At 39.0% G+C, this 20,258-nt stretch overlaps 3 protein-coding genes across 4 annotated transcripts in view; 2 read left to right on the top strand and 1 right to left on the bottom strand.

The window, feature by feature from the left end:
* Positions 1 to 2,322, bottom strand: part of dmrt1 (doublesex and mab-3 related transcription factor 1) — a 30,738-nt gene extending 28,416 nt beyond the window's left edge. For both annotated transcript variants that reach the window (XM_084360533.1, XM_084360534.1), the window contains exons 1-2: positions 1,799 to 2,322; positions 264 to 438 (exon numbers count right to left, since the gene is read on the bottom strand). In XM_084360533.1, the coding sequence (XP_084216659.1) occupies positions 264 to 438; positions 1,799 to 2,017 (394 nt within the window). In that variant the 5' untranslated portion in view covers positions 2,018 to 2,322. The remainder of the gene's footprint in view (positions 1 to 263; positions 439 to 1,798) is intronic.
* A 3,019-nt stretch (positions 2,323 to 5,341) lies between these two features.
* On the top strand, positions 5,342 to 20,203 carry LOC311261889 (uncharacterized protein). The gene is made up of 16 exons (XM_084360902.1): positions 5,342 to 5,763; positions 6,824 to 7,095; positions 7,816 to 7,969; positions 8,173 to 8,419; positions 8,955 to 9,076; positions 9,390 to 9,540; positions 10,326 to 10,486; positions 10,821 to 10,940; positions 11,257 to 11,351; positions 16,574 to 16,727; positions 16,932 to 17,178; positions 17,714 to 17,835; positions 18,149 to 18,299; positions 19,092 to 19,252; positions 19,588 to 19,707; positions 20,024 to 20,203. The coding sequence occupies exons 1-16, from the start codon at positions 5,603 to 5,605 to the stop codon at positions 20,118 to 20,120; spliced, it is 2,535 nt and encodes an 844-aa protein (XP_084217028.1). The 5' UTR covers positions 5,342 to 5,602; the 3' UTR covers positions 20,121 to 20,203.
* LOC311260785 (zinc-binding protein A33-like) lies at positions 12,303 to 14,459 on the top strand. Its single transcript, XM_084359006.1, has one exon. The coding sequence runs from the start codon at positions 12,615 to 12,617 to the stop codon at positions 14,058 to 14,060; it is 1,446 nt and encodes a 481-aa protein (XP_084215132.1). The 5' UTR covers positions 12,303 to 12,614; the 3' UTR covers positions 14,061 to 14,459.
* Positions 20,204 to 20,258: the final 55 nt, after the last annotated feature.

The following is a 20,258-nucleotide window of genomic DNA, read 5'->3' as shown; positions in this document are numbered from 1 at the left end:
CTGTTTCCATGTTTTTTTCCATGTGATTGTCAAATGGTATCTGTGACTGCTTGATGGAGTCACGTACATACCCAATATACTTTATTTATTCAGATTTTGGCATGACCAAAACATGTTTTACATACTTTCTGGAGCTGTTGTTTAAACAGAGCCACAATGACACACATGTACAGCTGTACAACAAGCTGTTGGTTATGTTATTGCTGTGACACATGAGTGGGTGGTGGCACAGTGTAGTTATATCTGTAATAGTAATATCTCACCTGTGACAGCAAGGGGGGAAGTGGAGGTACTGCTTGGTGTCAGGGATCGTCCCTCCACAGAGAACAAGCAGTCTGCTCCAGCTTCATTTTTCACCATCACCTCAGGGTCAGACAGAGGAACTGGACTACAAATCCCGAACTCCTCCTCCTGAGCCTGCTGCCGCCTCAAGGCCACCTGGAGGGGAGGAAAGAAAACAAAACTGGAGTCAATATCAGCTTGATATCGCAAAGACATAATAATAACAATGATAAAAATAATAACAATTAGTCCTCTGTCTAGTCTAGACCTTGTCTTAAGCCACTAAATACAATTCTTTATATTATTTTCTTACATACAAATAAATGAGTGTATTACTATATATATATAATATATATATATATATCATTTTATAAAATAATACTATGATATGAGTGAGATAAGATACATAACACTTATTTGCACCAATACCAATACACAACATAAATATACAAGCTCTACTTGCTCTACAGAAGCACAGCTTATTAACAGGCACTATTATTGTATCCTTACAACAGCTGAAACCATTAATCAATTAGTTCATCAACAATACATGATTCAATCAATGATTATTGATTCATTGTTTGATTCACATTTCAAGCAAAAAATCCAAAAATGTTCAGACACCAGCTTGCTAAATTTGAGTACTTACTGCTTTCATCGACCTGACAACATAGTGAACTGCATGTTGTTGGGTGTTGGACTTTTAATTGTACAATTACAATTGAATATGTGAAATTGTGAGGCTTCCCAACATTTACTGGACCAGATGATTAATTAGGTAATAAAAACGCATTTGTAGATTATGGATAATGAAAATGATTCTTATCCTAGTTAGATCCTTGTTTAAAATGTTTAGATAAAGATGTTCACTTTATTTGTTTTTGTAAGTTTTGTTTGTTTTGTGACTGATGTGAGCTGGTTGCTGACAAATTTCCATCTCAATAAATAAATGACTATCTATTTATCGGTGTGTTTGCTTCCTGACATAGTTTATAATGTATAGTTAGTGTTACTTATTCCCAATAGATTACTGTCAAGTCAAGTCTCTGCTATTAATGAGCCAATTCAAAATGGCTGTTCTCAAAACCCATAAAATGTTGCTCCAAGCTACACAGTACAAAGTTACAAAGCAAATAGCCACAACATGGGGGGAAATAAGCTGCTCCACATAGTTACTACTATAATTAACTATAATTAACAATTTTATGGTTATAAACTGTAAGCAACAAGTGTGGCCATATGCAGTCCGCATGAAACATATTAGCAGTTTGTAACTTTATGTAAGCTAGCCGTGTATAAACTAAGCTAGCTAGCTTTGGATTTTAATACAAAAAGTTGAAAAAAGCTAACTTATCCATGCAGTTAAAACGTTTACAGATATAATTAAAAAATATTTCACGACACAACTAACTGCAGGTTGCTTTTCAACAATGTATTGTTTCACCCATCAGCTTGTTGTTTAAAGCAGCTCAAGCTAGCCGCGCCAACAGGTGGAAAACGGTTAACGTATCGTTACCTGGGCCGCCATGACTCTCTGCCTCTCCGCTATCAGTTTACATTTGGGACACTGGCACTCCCTCCAGTTGCAGAAGCGCTTGTGGCCCTTCAGAGGAGACGTATAGCCGTGGTTCCTACAGCGGGAGCACTTGGGAATCCTGGGGGGTTTCTGGCCTTTGGATGGGGACAGAGGTCCGGTGGACTCTGGCACCTGCTTGCTCTGCTTGTCTTTGCTCATGGCTACCAGAAAGAAATTGGGGAGAAAAAAAATATGTGGTGCTGACTGGTAGACGACCTAAGTCAGTGATGGTCCCAGCAGACTCTGTTGGTTAAATCCCGAAGTGGTGCCAAGCTGGAGGCTATAAGGTCACCGTCCCTCCCCGCCCTGCTGCTGCTGCTGCTGCCGTGACTTGTGGGAAGAAACGAGCTGGAAGCGGGGGAGAGACCTGGCAGAGAGGTGGCATCAGTCTGCAGCTCCCACTCTGGATCACTGTGGAGCAGGTTCACACTGAAATCATGAGTCAAACCACGATGACTGAAAGCCCATTGTTTCATGTGAACTTCTGTCTGTGTAACTTCTGTAGCAATACCAGAGTTAGTGTGTTACAAGCAGGGCTGTAGACAGGATTTAGAAATACTGAGGTACATGCCCCCCATCCCCCACCATCCATCCATCCAGAACACTTTGAAGACTATAGTATAAATCTGTGCATTTATCTGCATTTTTGACAGGAACAATAATCGTTGAGGAAATAATATCAGTGCCAGCAAATAGATGAAAATTGGACTCAAATTCCAACAGAAGAAGAAGAAGAAGAAAAGTAACAAAGCCAATTTTGACTTAAATTAATTCAACTTATTTCTTTGCTAAAAAGAGCTTACTGACATAGGTTACACGTTATAATAAGCATCATTAATAAATGGTAAATGTAAGTCATTTCGCTGTTAAGAAGCAATGAAATGGTTCATAAATCAATTGTAAAGGCTAAAAACATCAGCTGCAGCTCTCTAATGGCCATCCAAATAATGTTTATAAATGAACTACACAGTATATAGTATAGTATTATAATATTCAGAATTACATTGATCTCAATTCCTATCATGGGTGTTCACAGGGTCTGAGATGAGGAGTCCCGGGGAGTTTCGTGATGTAGGCCTATTAGTAAATCTGTAGAGATCCCGTTAAATGTCAGGACTGCCATGAGAGTTTAAACAGCAACCCAAAAACATGATTTAGTTGGTTTTTTTGACTGAACTGTTACTTGATGCTGATTCGTTACCCTCTTACAGCAGCTTGTATTGTGTCTATTGAACTCAATTTGTAGTAGCCAGAGGTATCGCTGTCAAGTTTCCCCCGGGCTCGTGGGTATTCTGTAATATCAGGGTAGCATCCAACTAAAACATATTTACTGTTGCTCTTTTTTTCATGGCCGCTGTTATGCTACGTGGTGACTTAATACGCTTATTAATTTACCAGGCTTGACTGAGCTGAAACTGCATTAACCTCAACACTGGTCAGTCAGTCAGCCAAGTGGATTTATAGGCAGGGAGTGAAGCGAGGTGAAACACACAGGCACCCAATTAAAATCCCAATGAAGCCAAATAGAGGGGGGATGAAAAGTTACCAATTAAAAAGCAGGCATTTACACAGCGCTGAATGACCCGCTCAAGATAAATAACTGCTACACTTCATTGGCTGACGTCCTGATGCTGTAAGATAGCTAAAAGCAGGATTACAACACTGAGTTTAATTGCCTCTCTAGTATGAGGTAATAATGATAGATTAAAATGCCATAATGAAGTCTGCGATTTAACACGTTTAACCTTTCTATTAGTATGATCGGTCTCTGGGCCAGTAACAGGCTGTAGAGTTGAACAGCAGCGAGTTAAGTGAACACAGTGAAAAGATGAGGCTGTTTTTTCAGCTACAGCTAATATGTAATGACATGAAGGGAACATATGGAAACAGAAAATTTACACGAAAGAAAAAAATCTGGCATTTCTCTCCTGTGTGCACTGCGTACTGTATCATGCAACCAGGCAGTTTTTCATGCAATACTGGCTCACACCACCCAAGGGAGCCACTGAGTTGGAAATCATCAGATGGATGAAAGGGGCCAGAGGTCATGACCACACCCCAGCATGTGTCTTCCCCTGAGTCTAATAACAGAGGCATATTTTAATGGTGAGAAAATGACAGACAGAACTTTATTTTGAAGTATATTAGCAGTGACAGTAAACACAGATAAGCAAAGATTTAATGTTTTTGTATTTGTTTAAGATACTTTCAATACAGGCAGCCAAGAAGTTAGGTTACCAATGAAACATTTGTTTGTTTTGGTGTAATCTTGTATTATTTATTTATAAGTTTTTATTTGATTATTTCTTGTAAGCTTTGTTCAATTATAACAAAAATGAAATCAATTACTGTACCTGTAAGTCTAATTTTTAAATCTGGTCTGGCCAAATTTTGTGATGGCTTTAACATCTATAAGATTTTGCAATATTATATAAATCAGAGCGTATTAATCACTCTAAAAGTATGGTCTAAACAGCGATAAAACATTATATATATTGACTGCATGAACATATTGTATTCACCTATTATGCCCAGAAAATGTATTTTAAAAAATCCTTGAAAAAGCGCTCAGGTGTTCTGAAAAACTCACAATTGATAGCTTTTAGTATGCTGGGGATTTTTCCCAGTTTTAACTTTAATAGTGTGACATACGTCAGTGTATTCCTCCTTCCATCCTACAGGAAGGATATTGTGGTCTTTCATCTTGGTGACCTTGTAGCAGATGACTGTGAGGAGAGCAGAGAACACTTCCTTCCTTCCAGTGAGAGAATTTAAGAACATTTTATTGTTTATTCATCGAAAGTCTTCTAACATTTTCTTTTATCTGTTGGTTTAAAGTCTGCTCTAAACTCATTGGAGACACGTGTGTTCCCTCTGGGAGAATCAGGTGAAAAAGAAGGCAAATAATATTATCAACCAACTGGATCACGTTTTGTCTTGTGAGTTCACGGTGATGCCTTCAGGCCGCCGCTATCATGTACCTTAGAGCATGACTAGTAGATACTCCAAATCTTTAATTCCTGCTGCTATCAGGTTACTTAATTCCAACAGTAGTCCTTTTAAATGACATTTTTAATGACTGCACCTTTTGCATGATTACAGATATATCAAATGTCTATTTAATTATTATTTTATTGCTATTTATTTTACCTTAGCTCTTTATCTTGCTGTTGAATACAGTGTCGTGTTGATGTGTAATAGTTTGTACCAAAGCAGAACATCAACACGCTCATGTTTCATCCAAAAACAATTTACTAACGACTAGATAACCCTGACACATTCTGTTACAAAGTCATTGTTTGCATTATTGAAAATCTATTTCTATTAATGTCTGAACCACCTGAAGGCTGATGTTCTTGACAACAGAAGATGAAAAAAAGATAATGTGCTTTTGCTATGAATTAAAAGTGAAAATTTCAGGCCCTTTTATTCTTTATCTTGAGCATCAGTGTGAACCTGGAGATGACTGATATGCCTGTCTGTTAGAATGGAAGCCTGGCCTGTTTCTGTTTTTGTTTTGTTTTTATAATCATTATTTTCCTATCTCCTATGGGATTTGTAATAATGTTGTGCATTGATTCACTCCCCTTAACAAGGTGGTCCAGTGAGGGGTGCTTGTGAGACGTTGTCAAGCCTTTTTATCAGGGTTGGGCTTCCGTAGCGTTGCTTAGCAACAGCGTAGTTTATTTGTAGTTCCGCCAGCTCTCAGCAGTAACTAAACTTTAGCCAACTCTCTCTGACACGATGCCCAAAAAGAAGGATAAGAAAAGCGCGAACAAACAAGATGAAGACAAGAAAACACCAAAGGACAGCTCCGCGACTGCTGCGGATAAAGCCGCCTTTGACGACAGTGAGAAGGCTTTATACCTGACTCAAATACGATATTTGGACGAGCAGTTGGAGAGGTGAGGCAGAAAAACAGCAAGACAACAAAAAACTCTTCTGTTTAGGTTACTTCAACTCATGTGACCGTGTTTCTAGTCGTGCGAGGACACGCTTGGCAGAGATAAGTTATAACTTTTTAGTCTTGCTTTCAAACTAAACTCAAACTTATAGCGTTATATTCTCAAATCCCTTCAGCGCAACGCAGCGCTACGTCATTTGCGTCTTTCGTAATGTAACGTTAGCTTGACATTTTCTAGCTAGTTTATTACTTGAAATTAGCGTTAGCTTCTTTTTAACACATGACCATTAACAGAGTAGTAACGAAGTAGATTTACTCAAGTGCTGTGCGATACTTAAGTTAACTTTTGTGGTAAATATGCTTGTAAAGTTACTTTACTTGAGTACTGTACCTGCATTTACATTTATGCTACTTTATACTAATACTTCATTACCTTTCAGAGGGAAATATATTGTACTTTTTACTGTAACATACTTAAATACAATGCATTGTCATAGATTTAACTACCTATTACTATAGAAGTAAGCACGAGTCTGAACTAATAATCCAGTGCATAATAATAAAACACCTCGGGGGCCATGTTCAGTCATAATGTGTGCTTTTACTTTTAATTCTCGAGTACATTCAGCTGATACTACTTCTGTAATTTTACTTGAGTAAAGCTAAGTTTTACTGAATACTTCTTCCACCACTGCACATAACTGAACTGAAGGCATATAGATTTTAAAACCTAGACTGAGTGAGAAGTATGCCTGTTCTGGTCCCAAGTTAACTACTTTCTCCCTATTTCCAAATATAGGGATCTAGAAATATTATTACCTTATAATGTAAGTCCCTTTGAACAGTAGCACCTGTCAAGTGAATTAATTCAATCCCAGCATGCTAGAAATTCCCCATAATGCAGCTTTAAACTATCACAGCCCTTTGAGAGGCAGCAATGTGATGTATGGCAGCCATAACATTTAAACGAAGATGCACGTCACCCAACAGTACATACAGTATACTACAAGAATTATTTTATCTCTAATTATTTGGCCTGAATGACCCTCTTCGTCCTCCAGATATCAGCTGAAATGTGATCAACTAGAGAGGCAGAAGAACGACTTAAACTCTAAGTACAGTGCACTTGAGACGCAGAAGAAGGACATCGTTGAGTACCTGAAACATTCCCTGCTTCGTAAGGAAGACGAAGTGGACGAGCTGAAGGAGCGCCTGGAGAGTCAGCAGCAGGATGCCAATAAGGAAAGAGATGCCCTGCAGCTGCAGCACACTCAGCTGAGGCAAGAGCTTCTAAACAGGACTGAAGAAGTCACCACAGAAAACGAGACTCTTGGTGAGACTGAATATCTCTGTGGCTTAAACCAGGGTCGAGTTCATCTCTTACTCTAGCATGGTGAAGGTCCCATGAAACCCTAACCCTAACCCTATGGTTTTAAAATGCTAACTTCTCTGTGGTTTCTCTGATGTTTTTCCACATTGAACTGAGACACAGTTATTTTATTTATTGACATAACAGTATCAAAGGGATATATTTTTGCAGCATGATGCTGGTACATTTTCTCCCTGTTGAAATGAATACAGTAGTTTTTGCCACTAATATAGCTTCTACAGCACATGTGAAATGTAAAGATTTCTTTTGTTTGAAGGCATCATTTACACTTCCAACCCAAAAGCTATGATCGCATTTTAGTAGACAGAAATGTATTGTTAAACCTGAGTGTGAGATGAATCTTTGAAGAACTTTAAATCACTGACAAGGATGGTATGGTAATATGACAACAGTGTATTTCTAGACAGTTCATATCAGATAGCCTAGTTACTGTATATATTGAATTGGTATTCAATGGTTTTTCATCTCATTGAACCTGTTACAAACACATTATACTGTACTACAGTACGTTCATTCACTGTGGCAAAAACAATGATGGCTAGCTGTGCAGTTAAGCAACCGTTACACTGCATTTAACACAAATTAGATGTAGGAAGAAACTCCTAGGTTGAGTTAAATCTCAATAAGTGTAACCTCACCTTTCCTCTCCTGTCCCTCTCCAAGTGGCGAGGCTTGCAGGTCTGGAGGAGCTTCAGAAGCAAGTGGAGCAGCTGAAGGCCAACATGGAGTCTTTGGAGAAGGAGCATGCCTGTCAGAAGGAGGAACACAAAGCTGAAATCCACAGCCTGGAAATGAAAGCACTGCAGGAAAAGTGGAGGTTAAGACTGTTGATTATCATAGCCTATCCCTGATATAAAGAATACATAATAATGACAAATTCCTGGCAGTTTTGTTTTTTTTATTTAAGGGTAAAAAGCTAAGTCACATCAAAAAATAAACAAACACCTGCATGAGCCCTGCATGTACTTTGCCGAAACTATTTACTCTCCCACTCTCTTCTCTCCTGTTCGCTGTCAAAAGGTTGGAGAAGGACTTGGCAACAGAGCTGCAGCAACAGGTGGACCAGAAGATCCCGGTGACGACCAGGTTGGCCCTTCAGGAGAACACGGAGGTTAAGGCTCGGTTCAGCAAGCTGTCAGAGCAGACGTTGGTCGTGATCAGGGAGAACTCTACCCTGAAGGAGCGAAATAATCATCTCAGCCTGGAAGTGGACAACCTGGAGCAAATGCTCAATGAAACATCCCGCCAGAGCTGCATCAGCAAGAAGGTACGAGAGCGACTTGATGGATAATAAAGTTTTTCACAAATATACACATATCTTTCTATGCATTATTTGAGCCTAATTGTTTGATTTGAATTTTTATTTATACTGTTCTTGTCATTTTTTAGTGCTTTGTAACATTGTTAAGTTAGTTGTAAATTATTATTATTATTACTATTATTATTGTTGTTGTTGTTATTATTCAGTTTATTATATTACAGTTGTATATATAGGATGGGATCCATTCAGTTTTGCATTTTTTTACTTCATGATGTTCACATACATGAGTTAAAACTAGCCTTGTAATTTTAAGATAGTTTTAACTTATGTGTCAAAATTGGATTATCTGCAGATTGTTATAGAAAGTTTAATTCTATTTCTTAATGACATTTATTTTCTCAAAACTGCAAGTTTAATTGTTTTTTCCTCCTTTCAGCATTCTTTCTTATTGAACTTACTATTTACTTTGTTTTTCCTTGGGCTTGTGTTGCACAATTAACAATTAACTCACCAAAATCTTTCCCCATCTTCTCTCCATCAGGTGGTGCAGCAGCTTACCGAGAAGTGCCAGCAGCTGCAGGCAAAGTTGAAAGGCTGTAGGCAAGAACTCAAGCAGCTTCAGACAGAACACACAGCAGCCCTGGCTGAGATGGAGGCGCTCAGGTCAGAGTTTATTGTGTCTCTACTGACCGAATCTATAACTAAAAGTTCAGATTCAATCAGTGTAAGGAGCATGTAACAAGAATATCTGAATATGCTTTACAGATAATTCACAGTTTCTGAAAAACACAAAGAAAAACATTTCACTCAAAATGACCGACACAGACTAAAATTATTTGAATGAATTGAAGAGAAAACTCATATGAAACTAAAGCTAAAGCTAATCAGTGACAACAGAATTGCATTCAATGACGAAGGACCAAATAATGACAATACCACATGAGAAGAAAACTGGAAATCAGTGCTGTGTTTTCAGACAGGGCCGGGCCTCGCTGTCTGAGCAGTGCAGTGAAACCAGAGCTGAGGAGAGTCGGCTGGAGGCGGAGCTACAGGAGGAGAGGAGGAGGATGAACAGGATGAAGAGCATGATGCAGGACACAGCTGTAACTCTCAGATATGTCCTGATGGTAAAACAACAAGAATCCTGACCACATTAATAACATCAGGACACATAAACATGTTCAAGGGATCTCAGTTAAGGACAAAACTGCCTCAGCAAAGCCAGAAGAAGTGCTAGCACTAATGTAAAGATCCAACAGTCTGACCTGGGGTTTTTTTTGGACATTGTTAGTCAGTTATTATGGTGAGGTAAAAAAGTATAGTTATCCAGGTTAGCTTACTAGCCTAGCTGACCCTCTGCAGCCATGAATTAAATAACTTCCCCAAATCATCACTTCAACTTCACTACTTCTGTATAACACAGCCTTTCTAAACACGTTAATGTTTTAATTAACCCTGGTCTTCACACCATGATCTATATCAACAAAACCAGCTGAATTGTTAAGTAATGAATTCACAATCATCATGACCATTAAGCTAATTGATTCTCGCTCATGTAAATGGAAGAAGTAGAAATGTAAGGAGGTTTTAAACCCAAATAACACAGAATAAGCTGGAGAATGATACTTATGTGTATAGTGGTCTTTGTTGATCTTATATTACTGAGAGGACTCTTATGACAGTGCATCATTGTGACATTTGAAGTATCTCTAAATAAGAAGTTGCTGCCACACAATCGTTAATTAAGTAGGCTGATAATGAACTGAACTGTTAGTAAAGTACAAGCACAGTATAGCAACAAGAAAAACAGCCACTATTGTTTATTGTGCCATTTATTTAATTTATTGAGATTGTTTCCTCTTGTTAGAAATGTTTCTCTCAGTAACCCTGATGTTGGCTCTGTTCCCTGCAGGAGGCACCGACTGAGCAGGACTCAGAGGCGGACTCTGTCCCCCTGTGGAAGCAGCTGATACAGAAGCTGCTGGAGGACTTGGACTGGCCCACACTCACCAACTCCACCACGGGGAACGACCACCTGAACGAGCAGCAGACCTCTGACCCTGCAGCAGCTCTGTAATAAAATCCCTCTCTCACTGATTATGTCTGTTGTTTTGAAGGTCTGTTAGTGGCTTTTGATCTGCATTGTGCATCACATCCTGAGACTACTGTTTACCATCCATCAACTACATATAGAAATTATTCATGGCTTTAATATGCTTGATGGCATGTTTAAGTGTAATTCTTTGGGAGAATTTTGAATATCCCAATCACAACAAAGAAATAAGTCTCAGATTTTGCCAGTGAGGCTAATCATCACAACAATACAGTGTTGTTCTTGACCGATCTTGTCACAGCTACTAAGTCCTCCTGCCTTGTCACCATCATCCTGTTTCTTGTGTCTTTACAGAGAAGGGACCCTGAGTCCAGCTTCTGATCAGGGACTTCTACCCCGTCCCACACTGAAACACAAAGATGTACTCTCTGGGACAGGAGCTGGGTCCAGCAGCACCCATGTGCCTCTGCACAGGTTTGGTTCAGACTTTGGATTTCACCCGCTGGGTCTGCAGGGGGCAGTGTTGTGTTTGGAAGTCTAGTTTAAAAACTGTTAATGGGCTCTGTTGAGTGAATGTTGCCCTTGTGTTAAATTTAAAAGTCCTTTTTCTAACAATATATATACAGTATTTATATAAAACAACAACAGAACAATCTGTTTTCATTTTCATGCAATTTTCAATAATAGATGTCACTTTAATTGTAGATGACTCTATTTGGTGTGTTGGTGTGTGTCTTTGATGTAACTCTACTCAATTATCTTACTTCTGTTGTTCTTTTCTATCCCTCAGGAAGCCCTCCAGTCAGAAAACATCCAGCGCCAATAACCCAAATGAATCAGCAGTCAGATTTCTGAACCCGAGAAAGTCGTTTACTAAACCAAAATAACACAAACTAAACTCATTTCCTCCTTTTTTCCTCCTTGTGTTTGAGAAAACCCTTCATATTAAAGAGGATCCACATTGTTGATAGTTTGACTGATGACTCCATTTACCCCTTGAAATACCTCTTTTAAAGTGAGTCGGTAACTTTGTGGCCACAAGTTAAATAAATAATGATACGCTAAAATTAACTGTGGAGAGTTCTGAGTAGAGAAGGGCATTGAGGAGTCAGTGTATATCTATGTAAAGTTTGATAACATTTGGTAACATTAGCCACCAGAGGCTACTGATCATACCAGACTGAGTAGGGATGTAGCAGAAAACCTCCAGAGGGTCCAATCAATTCACCTTGTCATTAATAAGAATGAATGTGCTATTTGTTCTTTAAAAAATTCACATGGTCTTTCTTAAAGGCAGCGATGGAAGAAGCAGTCTGATCATTTACTGAAGTAAAAGTAGCAATACCACAGTACAGAAATACTACAAGTAAAAGCCCTGCCTTCAAAATCTCACTTAACTAAAAGTAAAAAGAAAGTATTCTAGAAATACTTACAGTAAAAAAAAAGAAAGTAAAATAAATCATCATGCAGAAAGGCTCATTTTAGAATAATGTTGCCGCTGGTAAAGATGATGCTAATTTTAATTTATTTATGTACTGCTGAATAACTTGTGAATTTCCCCCCAGGGATCAATAAACTTTTAATCTATATTATATCATCATTAATTTGTTCATTATATTGTGTATTATTAATTTGAATGTGCAATGTAACTTCTAATTTATGTTTTGCCAAACCATTTACTTATATTGTAGATTTCTTCAGATTATTAGCTGAATAGTTTTACTGTTTTCTCCTCAATGTTTGTCTTTACAAAGGAAAAATTAGTGGAGTTGTTTCAGTTTATTTAGCTTTTTAGTTATTCAACCCTGTTGAAATATTCAGTCTCTCTGGAGAAGTAAAGAGAAAAACTGTTCTTGGTTCACTGACTGAGAACCTTCATCAACATGTACTGTACTGAATCAAGAGTGAAATATTTACCTCAGAAAACATCCTGACACCATCTGCTGGTGACAAAATGTTACAGCAGCGTTTCCTCATTAGTTACAAGAGAAGAGAAAATGAAAGTAGATTTTGACATTGTTGAACAGAGCTGAGACGCCATTACAGGGAGTGAGATCTCTGCTGGAAAACACACAATCTGAAGACTTTATTTCAACAATCAGGAGGCAAAAACTTGGTGAGTCTATAGACAATTTAAATACCAAACCAATGGCTGAGAAAACTGCTGTCTTTGGAAGTTTCCTGAGCTGCCATGTGTGTTCAGAGACTTTCAGAGATCCCGTGTCTCTGAGCTGCAACCACAGCTTCTGTTCAAGCTGCCTGAAAAAATTCTGGGAACAAGCTAAAAACAAAAACTGTCCCATTTGTAAAAGAAGATCCTCAAAGGATTGTCCACCAGTGAATTTTGCTCTGAAGGAACTGGCTGACTCCTTTGCTGAGAGACTGAACACTGGACCACCTGAGACAGAAAAAGGAGAGAAGCAGGTGGAGGTGAAAGAGGAGGTCGTGTGTGATAAACACCCAGAAGTCTCTTATTGGTTCTGTGAGGACGAGCAGAGAGCTGTGTGTCCTGTCTGTGAGTTTTCTCTCCACCAGACTCACAAGGTGGTTCCTGTAGAAGAAGCAGTCAGTGAGCTGAAGGAGCAGCTGACATCTGACTTAAAGTCTCTACAGGACAAGAGGAACAAATACAAACATGTGAAGAAAACATACAATGAAGTGTTTCAACACTCCAAGAAGCAGCTGTTGTCCACAGAGAGGCAGATCAGAGCAGAGTTCAACAAGCTGCACCAGTTCCTGAAAGAGGAAGAGGAGTCCAGACTGGCAGCTCTGAGGGAGGAAGAGGAGCAGAAGGGGAAGACTATCAGCAGAGAGATGAAGATGATGGAGGAGCAGATCTCCTCTCTGTCAGACAGTATCTGTGCTGTTGAAGAGGAGCTGCAGAAACACAACGTGCCATTCCTCAGCAGTTATAAAGCCACTCAGACCAGAGCCAGAGTCCAGTGCTCACTGTCAGATCCACAGCTGGTCTCAGGAGCGCTGATAGATGTGGCCAAACACCTGGGCAACCTGTCCTTCAGAGTCTGGGAGAAGATGAAGGACAAGGTCCACTTCAGTCCTGTCATTCTGGACCCAAACACTGCAAGCCGCTTTCTCTATCTGTCTGATGATCTGACCAGTGTGAGACGTGGAGACACAAAGCAACAGCTTCCTGACAATCCAGAGAGAAACACTAATTATACCAATCTTCATGGCTCTGAGGGCTTCAGCTCAGGGAAACACAGCTGGGAGGTGGAGGTGGGAGATCATCCTGGCTGGTATATAGGTTTGGCTAAAGAGTCAGTTGACAGGAAGGGAAAGTCGGAGAGTTTTGCCACACCAGAATATGGAATCTGGTGTTTATTGTATTATAAGGGAAAATACAGTACTGGTGCTGGTGAGACTGTCAGAGTGATGAAGAGTCTCCAGAGGATCAGAGTCCAGCTGGACTATGACAGGGGGGAGGTGTCCTTCTACGACACTGAAGACACGACTCACATCTACACTCACAGAGACACTTTCACTGAGAAACTCTTCCCCTTTTTCTGTGTTTTAAAGGCTGATGATGCTAAAACTGCTGATATCAAAATCTGTCAGACTGATATTTCTCTGTGATGTTCAGGGAGGTTGGTGAAGTCAAAGTAACTTATTAGGATTTTGATAATGGTGTTGTTTTTTTGTCAGTTACAGATGATTCCAGTCAGTTCTTTACAACAGGAGTAGTGTGATATGTAAATAATTGAAGAAAATGTGGAGATCAGGTTAAAAATACCCAAAATGGAACACATTTGTTGGTTGGTGTATAATATATACTGTATATTTCCAAATCACAAAAAAAGAGACTAAAGCATAAATGATTAATGGTGTGAAACATTCATTCCAAAATGGTGTTTGTGGTGTAAACATGCTGCAAGAACTGGGATGAGTAAATAACTAAAAATGCATTTATATCAAAACATTTAGATGGTTTAATTTTCTTTAAATAAAACTGTTCATCAAATACTGACTGTAAGATGGTGCAACTAGACTGTCAGAAGCCTAATTTCTAATATGTATTAAAAATGTTGATTGCAAAGCTCTGACCTCTTCTTTGAATTGTGGAGGTTAGTTGGGATCATTTCTACATTCATCTTTATTATTTCACAGCAGCCTTCATTTCATAATTCTTAAACATTTAAGTGGAGCTGCTGTTTGGTCCTGTGTGTTTACTGTTTATGTTAACTGTCCCAACAACCCATCAACGCACGACGAGTCTGTCCTGGATGAGCTTCAGGATTTACACTGGATAACTGTGGATTCATTTTATGTTGTGTTCAAACACGATGTTCAAAATTATGTGACTCTGATCTAAAGTATATCCCAGGGGCGTTGCCAGACACTTTTTACCGGGGCACATGCCCTAGTAAACATGCGCTGTGCCCCCTGTAAAATTCCAGATGAAATTTCATGAATGAGTCTATTTTTCATCACAGACAGTTTATGATCACAAAATAATATCTGTACCCTTGTGCTATGACTGACGCGTCTAGGAGTATATGACAGCTCCTGTGACAATGTACATTCTTGGTGGTATTACCACAAGTGAACACAATCAAACAGGAAAACTCCCTTATTGTGAGACAGTGAGAGCATGCGCATCGCCAGACACTTTTTGCTTTGTATGTGTGTGTGTGTGTGTGTGTTGGGGGGGGGGGATGTCTGTGCCCCTGTAAAGCTGCAGGCCTAGCAACGCCCCTGGTATATCCATAGTTCTGTATCAAAACGCACAGGGAAATATCATTTTTAAAAACTATTTTAAGGCCTGATGCAGGTTTACAGTAATTGTATAATCATTCCTCATATACTGTCACAACAGCAATGTGCATTTAAGCGTTTTGTAAAAAAAAAATAATAATAATGTTCAACCTACCCAATTATTGCAGGACACCTGATTAAAATATTAAAATACACAAACAACGTTTGGGGGGGGACCGTGAATCCGGACCGTGACCCTAAGACCAAGAGAGACATTTATGTGTAGCGGAACCACAATGTCCAAAAGATTGAAACTGTCCGGCGCCCCACAGTAACGTCAATGTGATGAAGTGAATGAAATTAATAGTTTGATGCATCGTATTGTTGGAGCAGAGTGTTAACTTGCTAGCTTACTTCGGATGGTAGCATTGTTTAATAATCAGTAAATAGCTGAGTCGACGTAAGTTAAAGTTACTTCATCTTAAATTCATCAGGGACATTTGGAAAGTTAACGTCAGGTCTGTTCAGGTGTTATTTCAACCTGTTGGCTGTGTTTTCCTGCTTGTATGTCAGTTAAAATGCTCTTAGTTTTCCATCCCCTTTAAAAGTAATAGGGCAGTTGTAAGCCTTTGGTTTATTGTGTCACAGTTTATGTTTGTGAAAGTTTATATCTATATATTATAGAAAATGTTTGGTTCTGTGACATTAAATATTCCCACAAAGGATGTAAGTTTGTGGTGAGAGTAAAAATAAGAGATAAAAAGTATTAAATTAAGCACCCACATGTACCTGTACAAGAAGAATACACAGATTATAGTTTGGGATCATTGCAATCTTTCAGGGTCAAGTTCATTTCTTACTCTAGCATGGTGGAGGTCTTATGAAACCCTAACCCATTTTCTCCCTGTTGAAATGAAAACAGTATTTTTTGCCACTAATATAGCTTCTACAGCACATGTGAAATGTAAACATTTCTTTTGTTTGAAGGCATCATTTACACTTCCAACCCAAAAGCTATGATCACACTTTAGTAGACAGAAATGTATCTTTATACCTGAGTGTGAGATGAATCTTTGAAGAACTTTAAATCACTGACAAGGATGGTATGGTAATATGACAACAGTGTATTTCTAGACAGTTCATATCAGATAGCCTAGTTACTGTATATATTGAATTGGTATTCAATGGTTTTTCATTTCATTGAACCTGTTACAAACACATTATACTGTACTACAGTACGTTCATTCACCGTAACATTAACAATGATGGCTAGCTGTGCAGTTAAGCAACCGTTACACTGCATTTAACACAAATTAGATGTAGGAAGAAACTCCTGGGTTGAGTTAAATCTCAATAAGTGTAACCTCACCTTTCCTCTCCTGTCCCTCCCCAAGTGGCGAGGCTTGCAGGTCTGGAGGAGCTTCAGAAGCAAGTGGAGCAGCTGAAGGCCAACATGGAGTCTTTGGAGAAGGAGCATGCCTGTCAGAAGGAGGAACACAAAGCTGAAATCCACAGCCTGGAAATGAAAGCACTGCAGGAAAAGTGGAGGTTAAGACTGTTGATTATCATAGCCTATCCCAGATATAAAGAATACATAATAATGACAAATTCCTGGCAGTTTTTTATTTTTTTATTTAAGGGTAAAAAGCTAAGTCACATCAAAAAATAAACAAACACCTGCATGAGCCCTGCATGTACTTTGCTGAAACTATTTACTCTCCCACTCTCTTCTCTCCTGTTCGCTGTCAAAAGGTTGGAGAAGGACTTGGCAACAGAGCTGCAGCAACAGGTGGACCAGAAGATCCCGGTGACGACCAGGTTGGCCCTTCAGGAGAACACGGAGGTTAAGGCTCGGTTCAGCAAGCTGTCAGAGCAGACGTTGGTCGTGATCAGGGAGAACTCTACCCTGAAGGACCGAAATAATCATCTCAGCCTGGAAGTGGACAACCTGGAGCAAATGCTCAATGAAACATCCCGCCAGAGCTGCATCAGCAAGAAGGTACGAGAGCGACTTGATGGATAATAAAGTTTTTCACAAATATACACATATCTTTCTATGCATTATTTGAGCCTAATTGTTTGATTTGAATTTTTATTTATACTGTTCTTGTCATTTTTTAGTGCTTTGTAACATTGTTAAGTTAGTTGTAAATTATTATTATTATTACTATTATTATTGTTGTTGTTGTTATTATTCAGTTTATTATATTACAGTTGTATATATAGGATGGGATCCATTCAGTTTTGCATTTTTTTACTTCATGATGTTCACATACATGAGTTAAAACTAGCCTTGTAATTTTAAGATAGTTTTAACTTATGTGTCAAAATTGGATTATCTGCAGATTGTTATAGAAAGTTTAATTCTATTTCTTAATGACATTTATTTTCTCAAAACTGCAAGTTTAATTGTTTTTTCCTCCTTTCAGCATTCTTTCTTATTGAACTTACTATTTACTTTGTTTTTCCTTGGGCTTGTGTTGCACAATTAACAATTAACTCACCAAAATCTTTCCCCATCTTCTCTCCATCAGGTGGTGCAGCAGCTTACCGAGAAGTGCCAGCAGCTGCAGGCGAAGTTGAAAGGCTGTAGGCAAGAACTAAAGCAGCTTCAGACCGAACACACAGCAGCCCTGGCTGACATGGAGGCGCTCAGGTCAGAGTTTATTGTGTCTCTACTGACCGAATCTATAACTAAAAGTTCAGATTCAATCAGTGTAAGGAGCATGTAACAAGAATATCTAAATATGCTTTACAGATAATTCACAGTTTCTGAAAAACACAAAGAAAAACATTTCACTCAAAATGACCGACACAGACTAAAATTATTTGAATGAATTGAAGAGAAAACTCATATGAAACTAAAGCTAAACCTAATCAGTGACAACAGAATTGCATTCGATGACGAAGGACCAAATAATGACAATACCACATGAGAAGAAAACTGGAAATCAGTGCTGTGCTTTCAGACAGGGCCGGGCCTCGCTGTCTGAGCAGTGCAGTGAAACCAGAGCTGAGGAGAGTCGGCTGGAGGCGGAGCTACAGGAGGAGAGGAGGAGGATGAGCAGGATGAAGAGCATGATGCAGGACACAGCTGTAACTCTCAGATATGTCCTGATGGTAAAACAACAACAATCCTGACCACATTAATAACATCAGGACACATAAACATGTTCAAGGGATCTCAGTTAAGGACAAAACTGCCTCAGCAAAGCCAGAAGAAGTGCTAGCACTAATGTAAAGATCCAACAGTCTGACTTGGGGGGTTTTTTGGACATTGTTAGTTGGTTATTATGGTGAGGTAGTCAATTATAGTTATCCAGGTTAGCTAACTAGCCTAGCTGACCCTCTGCAGGCATGAATTAAATAACTTCCCCAAATCACCACTGTAACTTCACTACTTCTGTATAACACAGCCTTTCTAAACACGTTAATGTTTTAATTAACCCTGGTCTTCACACCATGATCTATATCAACAAAACCAGCTGAATTGTTAAGTAATGAATTCACAATCATCATGACCATTAAGCTAATTGATTCTCGCTCATGTAAATGGAAGAAGTAGAAATGTAAGGAGGTTTTAAACCCAAATAACACAGAATTAGCTGGAGAATGATATTTACGTGTATAGTGATCTTTGTTGATCTTATATTACTGAGAGGATTCTTATGACAGTGCATCATTGTGACATTTGAAGTATCTCTAAATAAGAAGTTGCTGCCACACAATCGTTAATTAAGTAGGCTGATAATGAACTGAACTGAACTGAGCTTGTAAAGTACAAGCACAGTATAGCAACATGAAAAACAGCCACTATTGTTTATTGTGCCATTTATTTTATTTATTGAGATTGTTTCCTCTTCTTAGAAATGTTTCTCTATGTAACCCTGATGTTGGCTCTGTTCCCTGCAGGAGGCACCGACCGAGCAGGACTCAGAGGCGGACTCTGTCCCCCTGTGGAAGCAGCTGATACAGAAGCTGCTGGAGGACTTGGACTGGCCCACACTCACCAACTCCACCACGGGGAACGACCACCTGAACGAGCAGCCGACCTCTGACCCTGCAGCAGCTCTGTAATAAAATCCCTCTCTCACTGATTATGTCTGTTGTTTTGAAGGTCTGTTAGTGGCTTTTGATCTGCATTGTGCATCACATCGTGAGACTGCTGTATACCATCCATCAACTACATATAGAAATTATTCATGGCTTTAATATGCTTGATGGCATGTTTAAGTCTATGTCTTTCAGAGAATTTTTTATATCCCAAATCACAACAAAGAAATAAGTCTCAGATGTTGCCAGTGAGGCTAATCATCACAACAATACAGCGCTGTTCTCGACCGATCTTGTCACAGCTACTAAGTCCTCCTGCCTTGTCAACATTATCCTGTTTCTTGTGTCTTTACAGAGAAGGGACCCTGAATCCAGCTACTGATCAGGGACTTCTACCCCGTCCCACACTGAAACACAAAGACGTACTCTCTGGGACAGGAGCTGGGTCCAGCAGCACCCATGTGCCTCTGCACAGGTTTGGTTCAGACTTTGGATTTCACCCGCTGGGTCTGCAGGGGGCAGTGTTGTGTTTGGAAGTCTAGTTTAAAAACTGTTAATGGGCTCTGTTGAGTGAATGTTGCCCTTGTGTTAAATTTAAAAGTCCTTTTTCTAACAATATATATACAGTATTTATATAAAACAACAACAGAACAATCTGTTTTCATTTTCATGCAATTTTCAATAATAGATGTCACTTTAATTGTAGATGACTCTATTTGGTGTGTTGGTGTGTGTCTTTGATGTAACTCTACTCAATTATCTTACTTCTGTTGTTCTTTTCTATCCCTCAGGAAGCCCTCCAGTCAGAAAACATCCAGCGCCAATAACCCAAATGAATCAGCAGTCAGATTTCTGAACCCGAGAAAGTCGTTTACTAAACCAAAATAACACAAACTAAACTCATTTCCTCCTTTTTTCCTCCTTGTGTTTGAGAAAACCCTTCATATTAAAGAGGATCCACATTGTTGATAGTTTGACTGATGACTCCATTTACCCCTTGAAATACCTCTTTTAAAGTGAGTCGGT

Source organism: Pagrus pagrus (genome assembly GCF_965226575.1).
Source record: "Pagrus pagrus genome assembly, chromosome: 8".
Lineage (NCBI taxonomy): Eukaryota > Metazoa > Chordata > Actinopteri > Spariformes > Sparidae > Pagrus > Pagrus pagrus.
Note: the sequence above shows the minus strand (reverse complement) of the source record. Positions and strands in the feature narration are given on the sequence as shown.